Source organism: Ambystoma mexicanum, chromosome 5p (assembly GCF_040938575.1).
Source record: "Ambystoma mexicanum isolate Mex_15411 chromosome 5p, UKY_AmexF1_1, whole genome shotgun sequence".
Lineage (NCBI taxonomy): Eukaryota > Metazoa > Chordata > Amphibia > Caudata > Ambystomatidae > Ambystoma > Ambystoma mexicanum.
The window spans coordinates 311,045,130-311,061,128 of NC_090930.1; the positions used below are offsets into that span (position 1 = coordinate 311,045,130).

Consider the following 15,999-nt stretch of genomic DNA (forward strand, 5'->3'; position numbering starts at 1 on the left):
ATTCTTTCACAAGCTGAAAAAAGGTAAATGCTGCCATAACATGGACACACATAATGCCATGTTCTTCTCACTGCCCTGGTGCCCATGTGGTTGCCAAGCAACAGGCTCACAAAGTTCTTACCCTGATATGGATTCATCTGTTGGGGTGCAAAGGCATTGCGCTGTTCTGAAGCTACTCCCATCATGTTTGGTCTCTGCTTCACCTGGAAAAGAAAGACATATGGAACGTGAGCAAGAGTCCATGCCTGATCTCATCATTCGCTTGAGACCCCTGGCTGGTGAACGCTGGTGACCAATCATCAAGAATTCCCCTTTATCGCATGCTTCCTCGGACCACAACACCCCAAAGGCGCCGCACTGGACCTGTCTTGCCTTTGCCCCCCGACCTTCTATGAAACTGAATTATTGGGAAGACAGTAAAGGAAAGCAAAGAAAACTCAGCTTTTATTGGCTGCCACACCCTCTCTTGAGCATATATTTCAAAACAAATTGTGGAGGATGGACATCTGCTATCGATAAAAATAAATGAGAATTGCCTTTAACTACATTGAGTCTCATCTGGCAGAATTGAACCACGAACCTCTGTTGGCTACAGCACCTCTTAATGAATCACCCTGTAGAGGAGAGCTCCAATTAAAGAGAAATGCAATAAGGAGGCACTGCTGCCCCCTGTTGCATGCAGACAGAATAATACCCCAGTGGCTAGTGTAGGCACTGGGACTCATTTAATTGATTTTCATTCATTCATTTTAACATGTGTATAGTGCTTTTCACCATAATTATGGTCCCAACACGATGATGTGCAATAGTGTTATATGTGAGTGCAGGGTGTGTGGCATGAGCCTGCGACTTCCACTAGGAGCGGTGTGCGAGAGGAGAAAAAGGGCTAGCGGTATGTCTACATCCTGGGCTCCATCTCTGTACAAGGAGAAGTGCTGCATTTCACAGACAATCGACGTGCTAAGAGAATACATAATACCCTCTGAGAGGATCCTAGAATGAATATTGCCATCCCGGGTTCCTTCTAACGTGAGCAAGGTCCTCTTCCATGGTTGCGTGCAGTGACATGGCCAACCTCATGAGCTTCAGGGTTACTTAAAGTGCCTGTTACGAGGGAGGGATCTGAAGTGCCTGAGTGTCCTCCTTCCTGAAGATTAGAGTGAGTATCCTCAGGTGTAATTTAAGTGCAATGAATTGTCCTCCCCCTGAGCCCCTATGCATGCAATACCAAGCCTAAAATCAGGATGCTTTCTCATGAGCAAGTTACTGTAATATCTGTTTGTGTCCTTCGTAAGGGCTGGCGGTGCCAAAGGGGTGTTAGAGGTGGCAGAGCATAGCGGAAGAGTGAGAGAAGAGGCAGATGACAGAGAGGGACAAGTTGGGGAGGGTGGGTGCCGGGGTGGGGGAACTGCTGGAAGATTCTTGAGTGCCAGTGGTGGGGAGTGGGTGAGGGCAAAGGTGAGGCTCAGGAAGTGGGGGGGGGGCAGCCAGGTTTTGAGGGCTCTCCTAAAGGCTGTATGATCCTCAATGAGGCAGAGTGCAAGGGGGAGGGAGTTCCAGAGGTGGGTGTGAGGCTGGAGAAACAGGCACCTTCTAATCTGGAGCACTTGAAAGGGGGGACTACTAGGACGTGCGCACAGCCTGATCTGAGGACTCGGGAGGTGTAGCGTGTGAGATTCTTTTTGAGGAATTCAGGGCCTTTCTTGTGGATGGCGCGGGGGTTAAAGCACATGCCTATGAAAGAAGAAGATATCATGGGGCTGGGTGATCATATCATGTAGCCTTTGCAACATATTTCATTGAGTCAAAATATCTGCGTAACCAAGGATTACTAGAGTTGTCACATTGTCCTTGCCCGGGCTGACTACCAATACAAATTTATTTTTAATGGACATTTTTAATGATTTGAGCTAGTGTTCGAATACGAGCCGGGTGACCCGAGTTGTAATCCTGACCTGCTTACAAGACCAATGGTGTGGCTGAAGGCATCTCACTTTGGGACCAATTCACAAAGAAATGACCTTTGAGTCTGGTGTCTAGAGAGGAGATGCACCTATGGAAGCTGACAGCAAAATGCTGTAGCTAACCCCAGTCTTTTCTCTTGCTTCTCCCAGGCCTGTCCCTCCTCTTAAAGGAATGCATCGCCGGGAGCAGCCCCGCCAATAGTTGTCACTGGAAAGGAAGTGCTTTCATCAGCAGCGGCTCGGCAGTTCATGTTAGCATCAGATGGATGACTGGAGACTGCCCGGACATCCCTGAAGAAGAGAGCAGCAATTTCAACTGGTTAAAAACCTACTTCTAAATAATGCATGCCTGGGACACCAGTCAAGTGAAAATACTGTTTTTTGGGGGGGATTGGGTTGCCTTCATGTTTTGCAGAAGTTACCCCATTCATCCAATTCTTCATACAGTGAACACACACCAGGATGACTGGAGCCACCCACACTAGACATTATTGTTTGCATCTGCTATAATAACCCAAAAGCTGATTCTTGTTTTTTGTGTTCCAGTGAGAGGAAGGTGTAGTAGCTCAACCTTCCCACACATAGATAATGCTCACTTTACTTAATGCTAAACATTTCCATGTTTAATAACTGTGTGACATACAGCGCCTGAACTTGGATTCCAGACTGAAGCAGGGGAAATGCTCTGCAAGTGCCTTGTGACTCTCCTAGAAGGCGCGCCAGAGCTGTGTGGCACAGTGCTGCTCCGCCTGCTCACAGGGAAAGGGAGGCTTTCACACTGGGGCACGGTTGGCCAATGCAGGTGCGTTCTTTCAGCCGGGGACCAGGTGCGTGCTCGGTATGCTCCAGAGGGACCGTCCCCTGTCCTGATCCATAGTGTCAGCCCCCCCAGATACCAATTAGTGATTTCTGAACCACACCCAACCCTGTGGTTGCTGAGGGGATATGATCTCATGGTGTGCTGAGCAATGGGAAAAGAAGGGCTTTGTTGATTTACTGAAACCGGTATGTTTTCAGTTGGCTTTCAGGGCCATCTGGTAAAGCAAATATCACCCAGCAAGTATTAGATCTTCTGACAATCAGCCGCAGAAAGTGGCATGCCACAAAGCTGTCCAATCTATCCCGCCAGCTAGATATCAATCGAACTTCGCTTTTCCTATTTTACATGTGTCAGTCTATATTGTTTTTCCTTAGTCTGGAGCATCAGGCTCTCATATTGTACCAGTCGCCTATATGTGTCAATCTATGGAATCCATCATATATGAATCTGTACAAATCTAGGTGGCTAGCTATTTCAATGACCCATCTTGCTGTTATGTTTATTGGCCTATTTCATTGGTTCTATCTATTAACTTTCTGATTGCCACGTGGGAGCAAATTGACAGGACAAAAAAACAGTTCCCACAATCCCTCGATCTTGGTGGGATGTTATCATAGGACTTAATTAGCATTCTCCATAATTTGGCACTATACACAATTGCGCACCCACACGAACACGCGCACCCTCAAACACCGCTCTATGTAGGCTTTAGGGTGCATAAATACATAGTAAGAGCACTCAAAGGGAGAAGGATAAGCGCAAAGAATTTGGCAGGAGGCACTTAAATAAATCGGTGATGGGAAAAGCCTGCTCCCGGGCCAAGGCAGTATCAGCGCAAACAAAAGAAATGGCACGGATGTAGATCAAAAACACTTCTATCGCTTTAAAGATTCAAAATCATGAAGGGAACTCATTCATGGGTGAAATAGATGGCTGGAACAGAGGGGTAAAATATGGGTGAAATGGATTGCTTTTCCTTTTCTCTGATTTCAAGAAGGTAGTTAGTCACGTTAGAAGTGCGCCTCGCCCATCATCCCTGGGTGTCTGGCCAACAACCGGCAAGCGGATAACAGGCGTTCTAGTAAAGGCATTCGACATCAACCACATGGTAAGGTCGACCTATGAATCTACGTCAAAGGGACCCCACTTTCCCAGTCTTGGACATTTCTTTTACAAAACATTGGCATCGGGTGCTTAAGTCCAATATAGATTGTCCACAGACAGTTGCAACACAATTGGGATTGTATAGATGCACGTAGCTTTATATGTAAACGCGTGCTCAGTTGACGCTAACCAAGACTACAACCCCTAGAATGCATTGCTTCGTTAGATGGAAGCCGAGGAATGGAAAAGAGGGGTCCTGATGACACAGCGTCACCGTGTCCCTCTACTTATAAAGCTGAAACCAACAACAAGAGCCATCCATGCACACAGTTTCAGTTTACTAACTAAAAAGGGTTTCGTGTCATTTTGTCAATGTTCCTAGGCTGGTTGGTTGTTTTTCTGAACACCCACACCCCCAAAAATGTGTGATTTCGGGAATGATGCTCTCATTTAGGCCCCGATTCCCATCGCGTTTTCCGATGGAGCTTTGCCGTTCGAACACGCTTCTGTGAATGGGGCCCTGCGTGCTGTTTTTCTGCCGTGGCGCCTAGGGGAGCAGGCCTTGCGATGTGCAGGTGGGTGGCAGCCGTGAATAGTGAGGAACACATCAGACCTGCAGCAGCTGCCGCCGGATGATCTGCTCCTTCAGGATGGCGTTCCTCATGTAGCCGTTAGCTGTGGGCGGCGCGGCCCCGGAGCCCGCACTTGGTACAGAGCCGGGTTCATGCAGTCTGGGAACGAGTCCAGGATTCTGCTCCTGCCAAGAAAAAAAAAGACATGTATATATCATTCCGAGTGGGAAGATTAGAAAAAGGCAGTTCTAAGTCGCAAGCTCGGCTTCAGCCGCTCCGTTGGTCCTACGCCTCATCCTGCCTCACCCCGCCACACCCTGCACCTTGTTTTGTTGAGCCCGGGCACATCAAATGGAAGGCTCTTCTGGTTGGCTCGGCAGCCGAATAGTCACTGACTCCAACACCAAGCGTGGAACGTCAACAAGAAACGGAAAGTGGGCGCTTATCTAGCGCAAGGGCGTTGCTCTTCTTCCTAGACTAATGCGGCGGCCGAGCCAACATTCTTTCAGCTGGAGCTCCCGCCTCGTTGTTTTCTTTCCACCCAGACCCACAATTATTGGACTAAAAGCGAAAAAAACAACGAAAGACACACAGTTATCATTCAGAGCAACTTTGAGACACAGCACGCCAAGGGAGGGAGGCAGCAGGCAATGGGGAGGCCGACCAGGCATGGGAATCAGCGTGTGGGGTGGGGGGGTCTTTTGGGGCTAAGATTGCCAAGAACAAAATTACCTGAGCCATAAAGGGTCGAGTCTCATGCCTGGTGTACAGCGGGACCCACGGGGCTGGCGGCCCCGATGTGTGCAGCCTTCTGCAAAAGCGCCAGGGCATGGCAGTAGCTGAGAGGGGGCCCTGCCAGCACTACTGGGCGGAGAGTGCAGCGTGCAAGCGAGACGCCGCACTAATGTGCAACCTGTGCCATACATCATGTATGTTCAATTCCCTTGGATCCTCGTGAATGTACACGCCCAGTTCGTATGCGGTGCCTACGACTAGTGTGTGTACTGCTGAGCCTATTTTGCGACTCGGGCACTGAAATGAAACATTTTAAAAACATGGTTTGCCCCATTGATCTCAGTAATTCAGCGAGGGGGTAAGCTGCTGTCAGGACTCGGGTGCCCTGGTTCTCCCCTAGACCACTCTCCTCCCTAGAACCAGGCAGCCAATAGAAATCTTGCTGTAGTGAACTAACTCCGCTAACTAAATAACTACTGCTTGCTACATGTGTGTAGCCAAATATCTACCTGCACTTGGCGTTTTTACCGATGTATGTACTTTACCAACCTGCTTTACCCATTTTAATGTATGTGCGTAACTGTACCTGGCAAACTGTTTGCTATGTTCCTGTAAGTGTACTCTAAAGCGCCCACATACCTCTGGGTCAGGTGCGCTACTGTTGACTCGCTGTCTGCAATCTAGCACCCAGATCTTTGGATGGAAAAAAATGTCAAATGACAACTGCCAATTGCCATGCTGCCGAGATGGACTTCTCCAATAAAGGCGCTTGCGCCTAGAAGCCCTTCCCAAGCCACTAATAGCAAAGAGCAGGGAAATGAACCCCGAATGAAACTCCGAAGTCTTCTCTGTCACCAAGACTTAGTTTAAGAGTCTGACGTCAGCACTCCCTGTTCACCTAACTACAACTAAATCTGTAATCGATACATTCCCTGTATCACCAGACAATGCCATCAAGCATTCGATCCATATCCTACGTCAGGGTTAAAAATGGACCGATCCATGGAAAACGTCTTTTTGCATGTTAACATGTTTCCATGTATTGAGCATTTACGTAGCCTTGTGCAAAGTGAAGAGTAGAGCGTAGATGGGCACGTGACAAATGACAAATTAAACTTGGGCAAATACATTACTTGGCATTCTTGGAATAGATGGCGGAAGGAATATTGGAAGAGTGTAGGCGATAAGGTAACAGAAACGTGCCTGGGGCCTTAAGTTGGTAGGGAGTTAGGAGGTTGTGCTGGGTAACCTTTTTGAGTTCTAGATTTGGGATCGAAGGCCTGAGGGTAGAGCTCGTGCCTCCTGAGGTTGCTAACTTTCTGGCTCTCACTCTATGTGCTTGGTGGAGACTGCTTTGCATACAATGCAACAGGTCTTCAAGGGGATGTTGGCTTGTAAAGGGTGTCAATGTGAACACATTTCTAATAATGATGCGATGGATGGCAAGATGGTGGATTTATTTATTATCTTTACACTTATATAGCACACAAACAGCCCAAGGGCATCGTGGCGCTGCCACAAGCAGGCTTACTTGGTTGCATGAAACACCAACATGGGGCAAGGAAAGACAAGGGAGACACAAAGGACAGCCTCACTGTGGTTCGTGGTTACAGTGAACCTGATAGCAGTGCAGTGACAAAGTGAAAGACAATGGTGCACTGGAGGCGACAATGTAGGAAGGGCCGGATAGAGAGGGTGTGTAGAGAAGCACCAGGGCTACTCATTGATGTAGGGTGGCAGGGTTAGTTAAAGGGCATAGTTGGCCTTTAAGGCGATGCTTACGGTAGAATGAGGATGGTGCAGGAGAGGATTTGCATTAGATCATGTACACCTTAGTGTGGGAGAAAGCAAGCCCCTGGACAGTGGGGATGAAGGCGTTGATGTTCTTGGGAGAGATCTGCTTGATGCAGGCAGTCTGTGCTTTCTTGGGGACATCATCCTTGAAGGGCAAGTCAGTGTAAGATCCCAAGGGTTTGAGGCACTGGGAGTGATGCTAAGTCCTAAAGGGTCATGTTTGTGAGCCAGCATTGAATAGTGTCCTTGTGTATGCCCCTTGGAGGATGACAAATTCAGTTTTGGTTGGAAGGAACGTGACATTGCAACCGTTCGGGCGTGGATGAGGCTCAGGTTTCTTGTACAGAACTGGAAATCAAGTCCTAAATTTATACTTCAGACACGCTGATATGCAGCAGGGGGCCAATGGTACACTACAGGCACGATGATATGCAGCAGGGGGCCAATGGTATACTACAGACACGCTGATATGCAGCAGGGGGCCAATGGTATACTACAGACACGCTGATATGCAGCAGGGGGCCAATGGTATACTACAGACACGCTGATATGCAGCAGGGGGCCAATGGTATACTACAGACACGCTGATATGCAGCAGGGGGCCAATGGTATACTACAGACACGATGATATGCAGCTGGGGGCCAATGGTATACTACAGACACGCTGATATGCAGCTCGGGGCCAATGGTATATTACAGACACGCTGATATGCAGCTCGGGGCCAATGGTATACTACAGGCACACTGATATGCAGCTGGGAGCCAATGGTATACTGGTGTAATGCAATGCCAGAGTCAGTGCCGCTGATATGCAGCTGGGGGCCAATGGTATACTACAGACACGCTGATATGCATCTGGGGGCCAATGGTATACTACATACACGCTGATATGCAGCTCGGGGCCAATGATATATTACAGACATGCTGATATGCAGCTCGGGGCCAATGGTATATTACAGACATGCTGATATGCAGCTGGGAGCCAATGGTATACTACAGACACGCTGATATGCAGCTGGGGGCCAATGGTATACTACAGACACGCTGATATACAGCTCGGGGCCAATGGTATATTACAGGCATGCTGATATGCAGCTCGGGGCCAATGGTATATTACAGACACGCTGATATGCAGCTCGGGGCCAATGGTACACTACAGGCACACTGATATGCAGCTGGGAGCCAATGGTATACTGGTGTAATGCAATGCCAGAGTCAGTGCCGCTGATATGCAGCTGGGGGCCAATGGTATACTACAGACACGCTGATATGCAGCTGGGGGCCAATGGTATACTACAGACACGCTGATATGCAGCTCGGGGCCAATGGTATATTACAGACACGCTGATATGCAGCTCGGGGCCAATGGTATACTACAGGCACGCTGATATGCAGCTGGGAGCCAATGGTATACTGGTGTAATGCAATGCCAGAGTCAGGGCCACTGATATGCAGCTGGGGGCCAATGGTATACTACAGACACGCTGATATGCAGCTGGGGGCCAATGATAGACTACAGGCACGCTGATATGCAGCTGGGAGCCAATGGTATACTGGTGTAATGCAATACCAGAGTTAGTGCCGCTGATATTCAGCTGGGGGCCAATGGTATACTACAGACATGCTGATATGCAGCTGGGGGCCAATGGTATACTACACACACGCTGATATGCAGCTGGGAGCCAATGGTATACTGGTGTAATGCAATGCCAGAGTCAGTGCAGCTGATATGCAGCTGGGGGCCAATGGTATACTACAGGCACACTGATATGCAGCTGGGAGCCAATGGTATACTGGTGTAATGGAATGCCAGAGTCAGTGCCGCTGATATGCAGCTGGGGGCCAATGGTATTCTACAGATATGCTGATATGCAGCTGAGGGCCAATGGTATACTACAGACACGCTGATATGCAGCTGGGGCCAATGGTATACTACAGACATGCTGATATGCAGCTCGGGGCCAACGGTATGTTACAGACACGCTGATATGCAGCTGGGAGCCAATGGTATACTGGTGTAATGTAATGCCAGAGTCAGTGCAGCTGATATGCAGCGGGGGGCTAATGGTATACTACAGGCACGCTGATATGAAGCTGGGAGCCAATGGTATACTACAGATATGCTGATATGCAGCTGGGGGCCAATGGTATACTACAGACACGCTGATATGCACCTGGGGGCCAATGGTATACTACAGACACGCTGATATGCAGCTGGGGGCCAATGGTATACTACAGACACGCTGATATGCAGCTCGGGCCAATGGTATATTACAGACACGCTGATATGCAGCTGGGAGCCAATGGTATACTACAGACACGCTGATATGCAGCTGGGGGCCAATGGTATACTACAGACACGCTGATATGCACCTGGGGGCCAATGGTATACTACAGACACACTGACATGCAGCTGGGGGCCAATGGTATACTACAGACACGCTGATATGCAGCTCGGGCCAATGGTATATTACAGACACGCTGATATGCAGCTGGGAGCCAATGGTATACTACAGACACACTGATATGCAGCTGGGAGCCAATGGTATACTACAGACACGCTGATATGCAGCTGGGAGCCAATGGTATACTGGTGTAATGCAATGTCAGAGCCAGTGTCTCTGTGCAGAGATTGAAGGTGATTGGGGAGATGATGACACCTTGGGAGACAGTGCGAGTGAAAACCTATACATCTCCATGACTGTTTTTTTCTTTTCTTTTATATAAACCTCTCTGTTAGGGCAGAATTACATTTTTGGAATTTGTTTCTGAACCTGCATTCTGGGTCCCCTAAACTTTGTTCTTTCTTTTTGCTAGCATCCCCATTTCTTTTTTCTTCACTTTTCTGCCAGAAGGATTTCTACTGAGGTCCCCCTGTCACTGCAGACCTTTTTGTGATGTGCTATCCTAGTAGCCATATGGCCCTCGTGGCAGGGGTGGCCTATCAGTCTACAAGTGGGTTGGGCAGCAGGCTGGTGGCAGCTGTAATTTAGTTTTTATCTTCATCAGGGGTGAAGTCAGTTTTACTGCATTAGCAGCACAGTGCACCAGTGTGGTAGTAATTGGGGTACTAATGTAATTATGTAAGCCCTACTCGTAGTCATTTTGTTTTGGGCCATCCCTTTGTCTATGTGGGCCACAATGCATGCCTAAATTGGGTGTTGTGCTGATGCACCCTCATCCTGAGCCCAGCCCTGATCTCTCTAGAGTGATTTAAATTAGGTTAGCCTGGTTTTCTACTCCAGACATGCCCAATACACATTCTGTGTGGGTGGACCTAAATGTTTGGTGGTTTTTAGTGCCAGACTCGTTGGCTGGCTGCAAAATCCTTTGTTTGTCTGCTTGGTGTGTGACTGGAAGGCTGACTTTCCGGGATTGCCGGAGGGCTGCTGCAAAGATGGTTTGCTGCTTCTGTGGACCCAGTGTGGCTATATTGGCTAGATCCTGGCTCCTCTGTCCTTGCTACTTGTTCCTTCTTAAGCTGCTGGAAACCCACATTGCATTCTTCTTTGTCCAACCACCAGACTTCCTTGCTGGCTGGACCGGCTATCCAGATTTGGGACCGTTTCCTAGCTCTCAAAATCTTCCGCAACCAGGTGCCTCATGGTGGAGAGTCTGCCTGACCTAGATGAGTGGTGAGCTGCCACTTGTCCACCTCAGCTCTGTCTTGGGCTTTCCGAGGTCTCCTCTATCCATTGCTCCCATTGTCGGACCATTATTTGCTGGCTGGATTCCCTCTTTTGCCCCTCAAGCTGCCCAGATGTACGTGGTCGGGTTCCTCAGTCGGTCTGGTATCCTTTCCATTGTGGCTACTACTTCTGCTTGGTGGTTCATCCGCCAAGGCACATGGATCATTATTCTTTTTGTCCATCAGCGTCATTGCTGGTCCAGAGTTCAAGTCCCTGGGTATTGAATCATTGTCCATGTAAACTAAGCCCCGTATTTACCAGGTTCTCCCAACATTTCTGAGTTGAATCTGCAGTGATTGACAACGTGAGTAGTAGTCCTTGGGTCTGATATTATCTTAAAATTGTCATCAGGTGCTCAATGTGTCTGGGAGTAGTGGGGTTTTGCAGGATCCTTCCTCTCTACCGTGCATAACCATTGACTTCCCTTGGTCAGAATCTTTCTTGGCATCCATCCTTCTCTGGTTGGCTGGGTCTCAGACCTGATGACCAAGCTCTTCCAGGGGGTCTCCTGCGGTGTTACCTGAGTTGGTTGCTTCTTTGCCTGAACCGGTGGGGTAGAACGGACACTTAACTGGCCTGCGGTGTTACCTGAGTTGGTTGCTTCTTTGCCTGAACCGGTGGGGTAGAACGGACACTTAACTGGCATCATGCCATAGCTGAGGTTTACTTGTGGGATTTGTCCAGTTGTTTCCTATAGGCAAACCTTCACAAACTTTGAACACCTACAAGCTAACTGATAACAGGTACTTACGTGGACTATGTTGTTTTCCTTGAATCACCATTGCACCCTGAAGTTCTCTGCCAAAAACTGTGACTTTAGAAAGTACCTAAATGGTGTTCCCTTTTAATTGGACACTTTGTTAGAATGACTTTTACTTTGTTTCTGAATCCATGTAGGGCCGTAATGGGACCTAGATAGACACAGCACATTATATCTACTTATTCAAAATTTTTGGGTGGCCCCCCGGGCTTGGCTTGTAGCTCGTTATAACCCCTTTACTTCCCATTTGTGCTACATTAAACATGTTTAAAATGTTCCCTTTTAGGTGTGCATATTTTAGAGTTTGGAGGGACTAACAGTTTCCAATGTACTGGTACAGTGTTTCCAGGACATGTGAATGTATTTACCTGCCGGGGAAGAGACCCCTTTTTCTTTCCAGCCATTAGCATTAGCACGCATAGGTTCTTGCCACTAGTTGTGAGCCTTGCTTTTAGTTTTAGGAGTGTGAAGGGATCTACACTAAGGACGTTTTGATGTTTTTTATATCTGCAATGTTATGCTTAATCCAGAGTATTTACAGTTGCCAAATGTGTAATTCTACAACACAGAGTGCATATTTCTCAATGGACCCATGGAGTGTCATTTCTTATGCTATCTATTGCGACCAAGCGTGCTTATCTTATTTATTTATTTATTTATTTAAATTTATATAGCGCGCAAGCAGCCCAGGGGCATTGAGGCGCTGTTACTTGCAATAACTTAGTTACATGGTACATATGATAGCGATTGTTGACACATTATGAGTAGTACAGGAAATCATACTGTTGTTACAAATATAGCATTTGGGCTATAATTACAAACCTAAATGATAAGTATTTGTGCTGATGTGTCGGTCCTTATGTGAAGAGGGTAGTTTTCAGTGTTTTGCGGAAGGTGGTGAGGGAGTCCTCGCCACGGATGGTGGGAGGTAGGGCATTCCAGAGGGTGGGCGCGAGGTAGGGGAAGCTGGACCCACCCGCTTTTACTCTTTTCACTAGTGGCACAGAGAGCATGTTGGTGTACGGGGATCTGGTTGGCCTGGTGGTGGAGACAGGGTGGATCCTTTGAGAAAGGTAGGCAGGAGCAGTGAAGTGAATGCACTTGTGGGTCAGTGTCAGGGCTTTGAATAAGATCCTTTCCTTTATTGGGAGCCAGTGGGCTAGTTTCCTGGCTTCAGAGATGTGTTCTCTTTTAGCAATGCCTTGGGCTGCCCGGAGAGCATTGTTCTGTATTACTTGTAGTCTTGCTAAGTTTTTGTTGGAGGTTCCAAGAAAGAGTACATTGCAGTATTCTAGCCTGGAGCCGGTGATGGCTCTGGCTATGTTGGTGCAGTTCTCTTTGGATAGAAAGGGCCTGATTGCGTTGATAAGTTTAGCATGATATGCAGCTGCGGATGCTATTGCGTTGACTTGTCTATCCATGGATAGGCTGGAGTCCAGGTAGACTCCCAGAGTTTTGACAGAATCGGAGACCGGGATTTTGATGGAGTCAATGGTGAAGTGGCTAAATTGGACATCTAGGTTTTTTAGCGTGTTGGGGGAACCTACCAGGAGGAGTTCCGTCTTGTCAGAGTTGAGGCATAGTCCGTTGTCGGCCATCCAGGCTTGGATGGTGTTGTAGAGGTTGTTGAGGGTCAGGGAGTCGGTGTCATAGATACCTGTGAGAGTGAGGAGGATCTGGGTGTCGTCGGCGTAGTTGGTGTATGAGATGCCCATAGCGTCGAGGATGAGGAAGAGGGGTCGTGTGAAGATGTTGTATAGGGTGGGGGAGAGACAGGAGCCTTGGGGTACACCACAAAGTATAGTAGTTGGGGATGCGGCGGCTAGGTCAGAGAATACTTGCATAGTTCTGTCTTGTAAGAAGGAGGTGATCCAAGATGTGGCCTCTGGGGAGAATTTGGCGGTGGAGGAAAGGTGGTGGCAAAGGACGCCATGATCCACGAGGTCAAATGCCGCGGATAGGTCAAGGAGTAGGAGAAGTGCTGGTTTACCCATGTCTCTAGCATCGTCCATTTGGTTCTTCAAGTCAAGTAGGGCGGTTTCGGTCCCGTGTCTAGGGCGGAAGCCAGATTGGCGGAGTCCAAGGAGTTTGTTCTCTTCAATGAAATGCTGGACCTGCAAGTAGGCTGCTTTGTCCAATATTTTGAGGAGGAATGGGACAGTGGTGATAGGTCTGTAGTTGTTGGGGGAGGTGGGATCGAGAGTTGGTTTTTTCAAGAGAGGTCGGACCCAAGCTTCCTTGAGGGAGGCGGGGACTTTCCCTGTGGTAAAGGAGGCATTAACGAAGGCTGTTAGGAAGGGCGCTAGCGCTTCCGTGCAGTCTTTGATAATGGAGGCTGGGCATGCATCACCTTTGCAGTTAGAGGGCTTGATGTTCCTCATAATGTTGATGATGTCTTTTTCTTGGATGGGTTTGAAGGAGAAGGGTAGGGGGGGATCCGTGGCGTGTGACGGGATAGGGATATGGCTACTGGGTAGGGCTTGTTTAGTGGCTAGTATTTTGCTTTTGAGGAGGCTTAATTTGATTTGCATGGCCGTTTGTATTTTGTCACACCAGTCTTTGTCTTTGGTGAGATTCTGGGGGGCGGGAGTGGGTGTCTCGAGCTCTCTGAAAATGGCGAAGATTTCTTTGGTGCTAGATTGGGCTTCCGAGATTCTGGATTCAAAGGATTTGGCCTTTGCTTGGGTGATTGCCTTTTTGTATTTGGTGGATAGGGCTTTAAAGAACATCTTGTCTTTTTCAGAGTGGGACGTTTGCCACTGTGTGAGTGCAGCTTTTTTCTCGTTGCGGAGTGTGAGGAGCTCAGGTGTGAACCAAGAGTTGGAATGGGTAGTGGGTTTGGATTTGCGTGGTTTGAGAGGGGCAATGGAGTTGATAGCTGCTTTAATGGCAGTATCATAGGTTGTTGCGAGTGTTTCTGGGTCTGATGAAAAAGGTGGTCTGAAGGCTGGGCCTTGGAGGAAGGGCAGTAGCCTTTCCTTGGTGAGCTGGCGGGAGCTTCTGGTGAGGCAAGGAGGGAGCGGTTGGGGCAAGGGGGCAGCAGGGGAGCTAGTGGTGAGGATGCTAAAGGTGATGATGTGGTGGTCGGACCACGGGGTGGGATTGTTACCTGTAATGATGAGTGGGCAGTTATGCTGTGCTATCCAGTCAAGCGTTCTGCCTTGAGTGTGAGTAGGGCTAAGGATGGTGTTCTTGTAGCCTAGAGCATTGAGGGCAGAGTCAAGGGATTTGGCTGCTACGTCCTTACTATCCCGGAGCCCTAGATTGACGTCCCCGAGGAAAATGGCTTTAGACTGTTTTTTGAGGTTGTCAGAGAGGAGGTGGATGAGAGAGGCTTGGAAGTCTCCTGTTGGGCCTGGGGGGCGGTAAATGGTGTGCACAGTAATGGTGCAATGGGGAGAGAGGGTTATTTTAACTTGGAGGTAGTCGCAGTTGTTGTTGGTCAGGGATTTCTCTATCTTTCTGATAGAGAGCGAGTCTCTGGCAATAATTGCTACACCTCCACCTTTGGAGAGGCGGTCTTGTCTAGTTATGGAATAGCCAGGGGGTAGGGCGAGGGATAGTGCCGGGCCGGAGGCATCATGTAGCCATGTTTCTGAGATCATGAGTAGATCTAGGTTGTGGGAGGTTAGGAGGTCATGTATGTCTAGGGCGTGGGCATTGATGGACCTGGCGTTAATCATGGCGCATTTCATGTGGGGTTCAGTAGTGCCTGAGAGGGGGTTCATGATGAGAGAGGGTTTGGTGGAGGGGGGGGTTGAGCTCTGGGTGTTAGGGGAGATGCAAATCACAGATTTTACACTGGGGGTCACATTTTCAGTGGTGGTGGACACATGTGGTATAGCATTTGGCACACTAGCATTCAAAGTGGTGGTAGAAGAATTGTTAATCACAGATTTTACACTGGGGGTCACATTTTCAGTGGTGGTGGACACATGTGGTATAGCATTTGGCACACTAGCATTCAAAGTGGTGGTAGAAGAATTGCTAATCACAGATTTTACACTGGGGGTCACATTTTCAGTGGTGGTGGACACATGTGGTATAGCATTTGGCACACTAGCATTCAAAGTGGTGGTAGAAGAATTGCTAATCACAGATTTTACACTGGGGGTCACATTTTCAGTGGTGGTGGACACATGTGGTATAGCATTTGGCACACTAGCATTCAAAATGGTGGTAGAAGAATTGCTAATCACAGATTTTACACTGGGGGTCACATTTTCAGTGGTGGTGGACACATGTGGTATAGCATTTGGCACACTAGCATTCAGAATGGTGGTAGAAGAATTGCTAATCACAGATTTTACACTGGGGGTCACATTTTCAGTGGTGGTGGACACATGTGGTATAGCATTTGGCACACTAGCATTCATATCTGTTAGCCGTCTCCCCTCCCTTCTCCCTTGTGTGAAGCTAAGACCACTCTGCCGCGTCTACCAGCTGGGAGAGATTGGACTATGCTCAGTGGCTAGCCTGTCTTCCCCTAAGGGTAGATGGCTTCACCGGGGGGGGGGGGGCTGTGGACATGATCTCTCCAGCACTATTGCTGCTCCCTGGG

The 15,999-nt window shown here is 48.5% G+C and overlaps 1 protein-coding gene across 4 annotated transcripts in view; it reads right to left on the minus strand.

Moving 5' to 3' along the window:
- MAMLD1 (mastermind like domain containing 1) overlaps window positions 1-15,999 on the minus strand; it is a 372,158-nt gene that overhangs the window by 9,401 nt on the left and 346,758 nt on the right. For all 4 annotated transcript variants that reach the window (XM_069612754.1, XM_069612753.1, XM_069612756.1 and 1 more), the window contains 2 exons: window positions 4,502-4,645; window positions 122-203 (listed from right to left, as the gene is read on the minus strand). In XM_069612754.1, coding sequence (XP_069468855.1) covers window positions 122-203; window positions 4,502-4,645 — 226 coding nt within the window. The remainder of the gene's footprint in view (window positions 1-121; window positions 204-4,501; window positions 4,646-15,999) is intronic.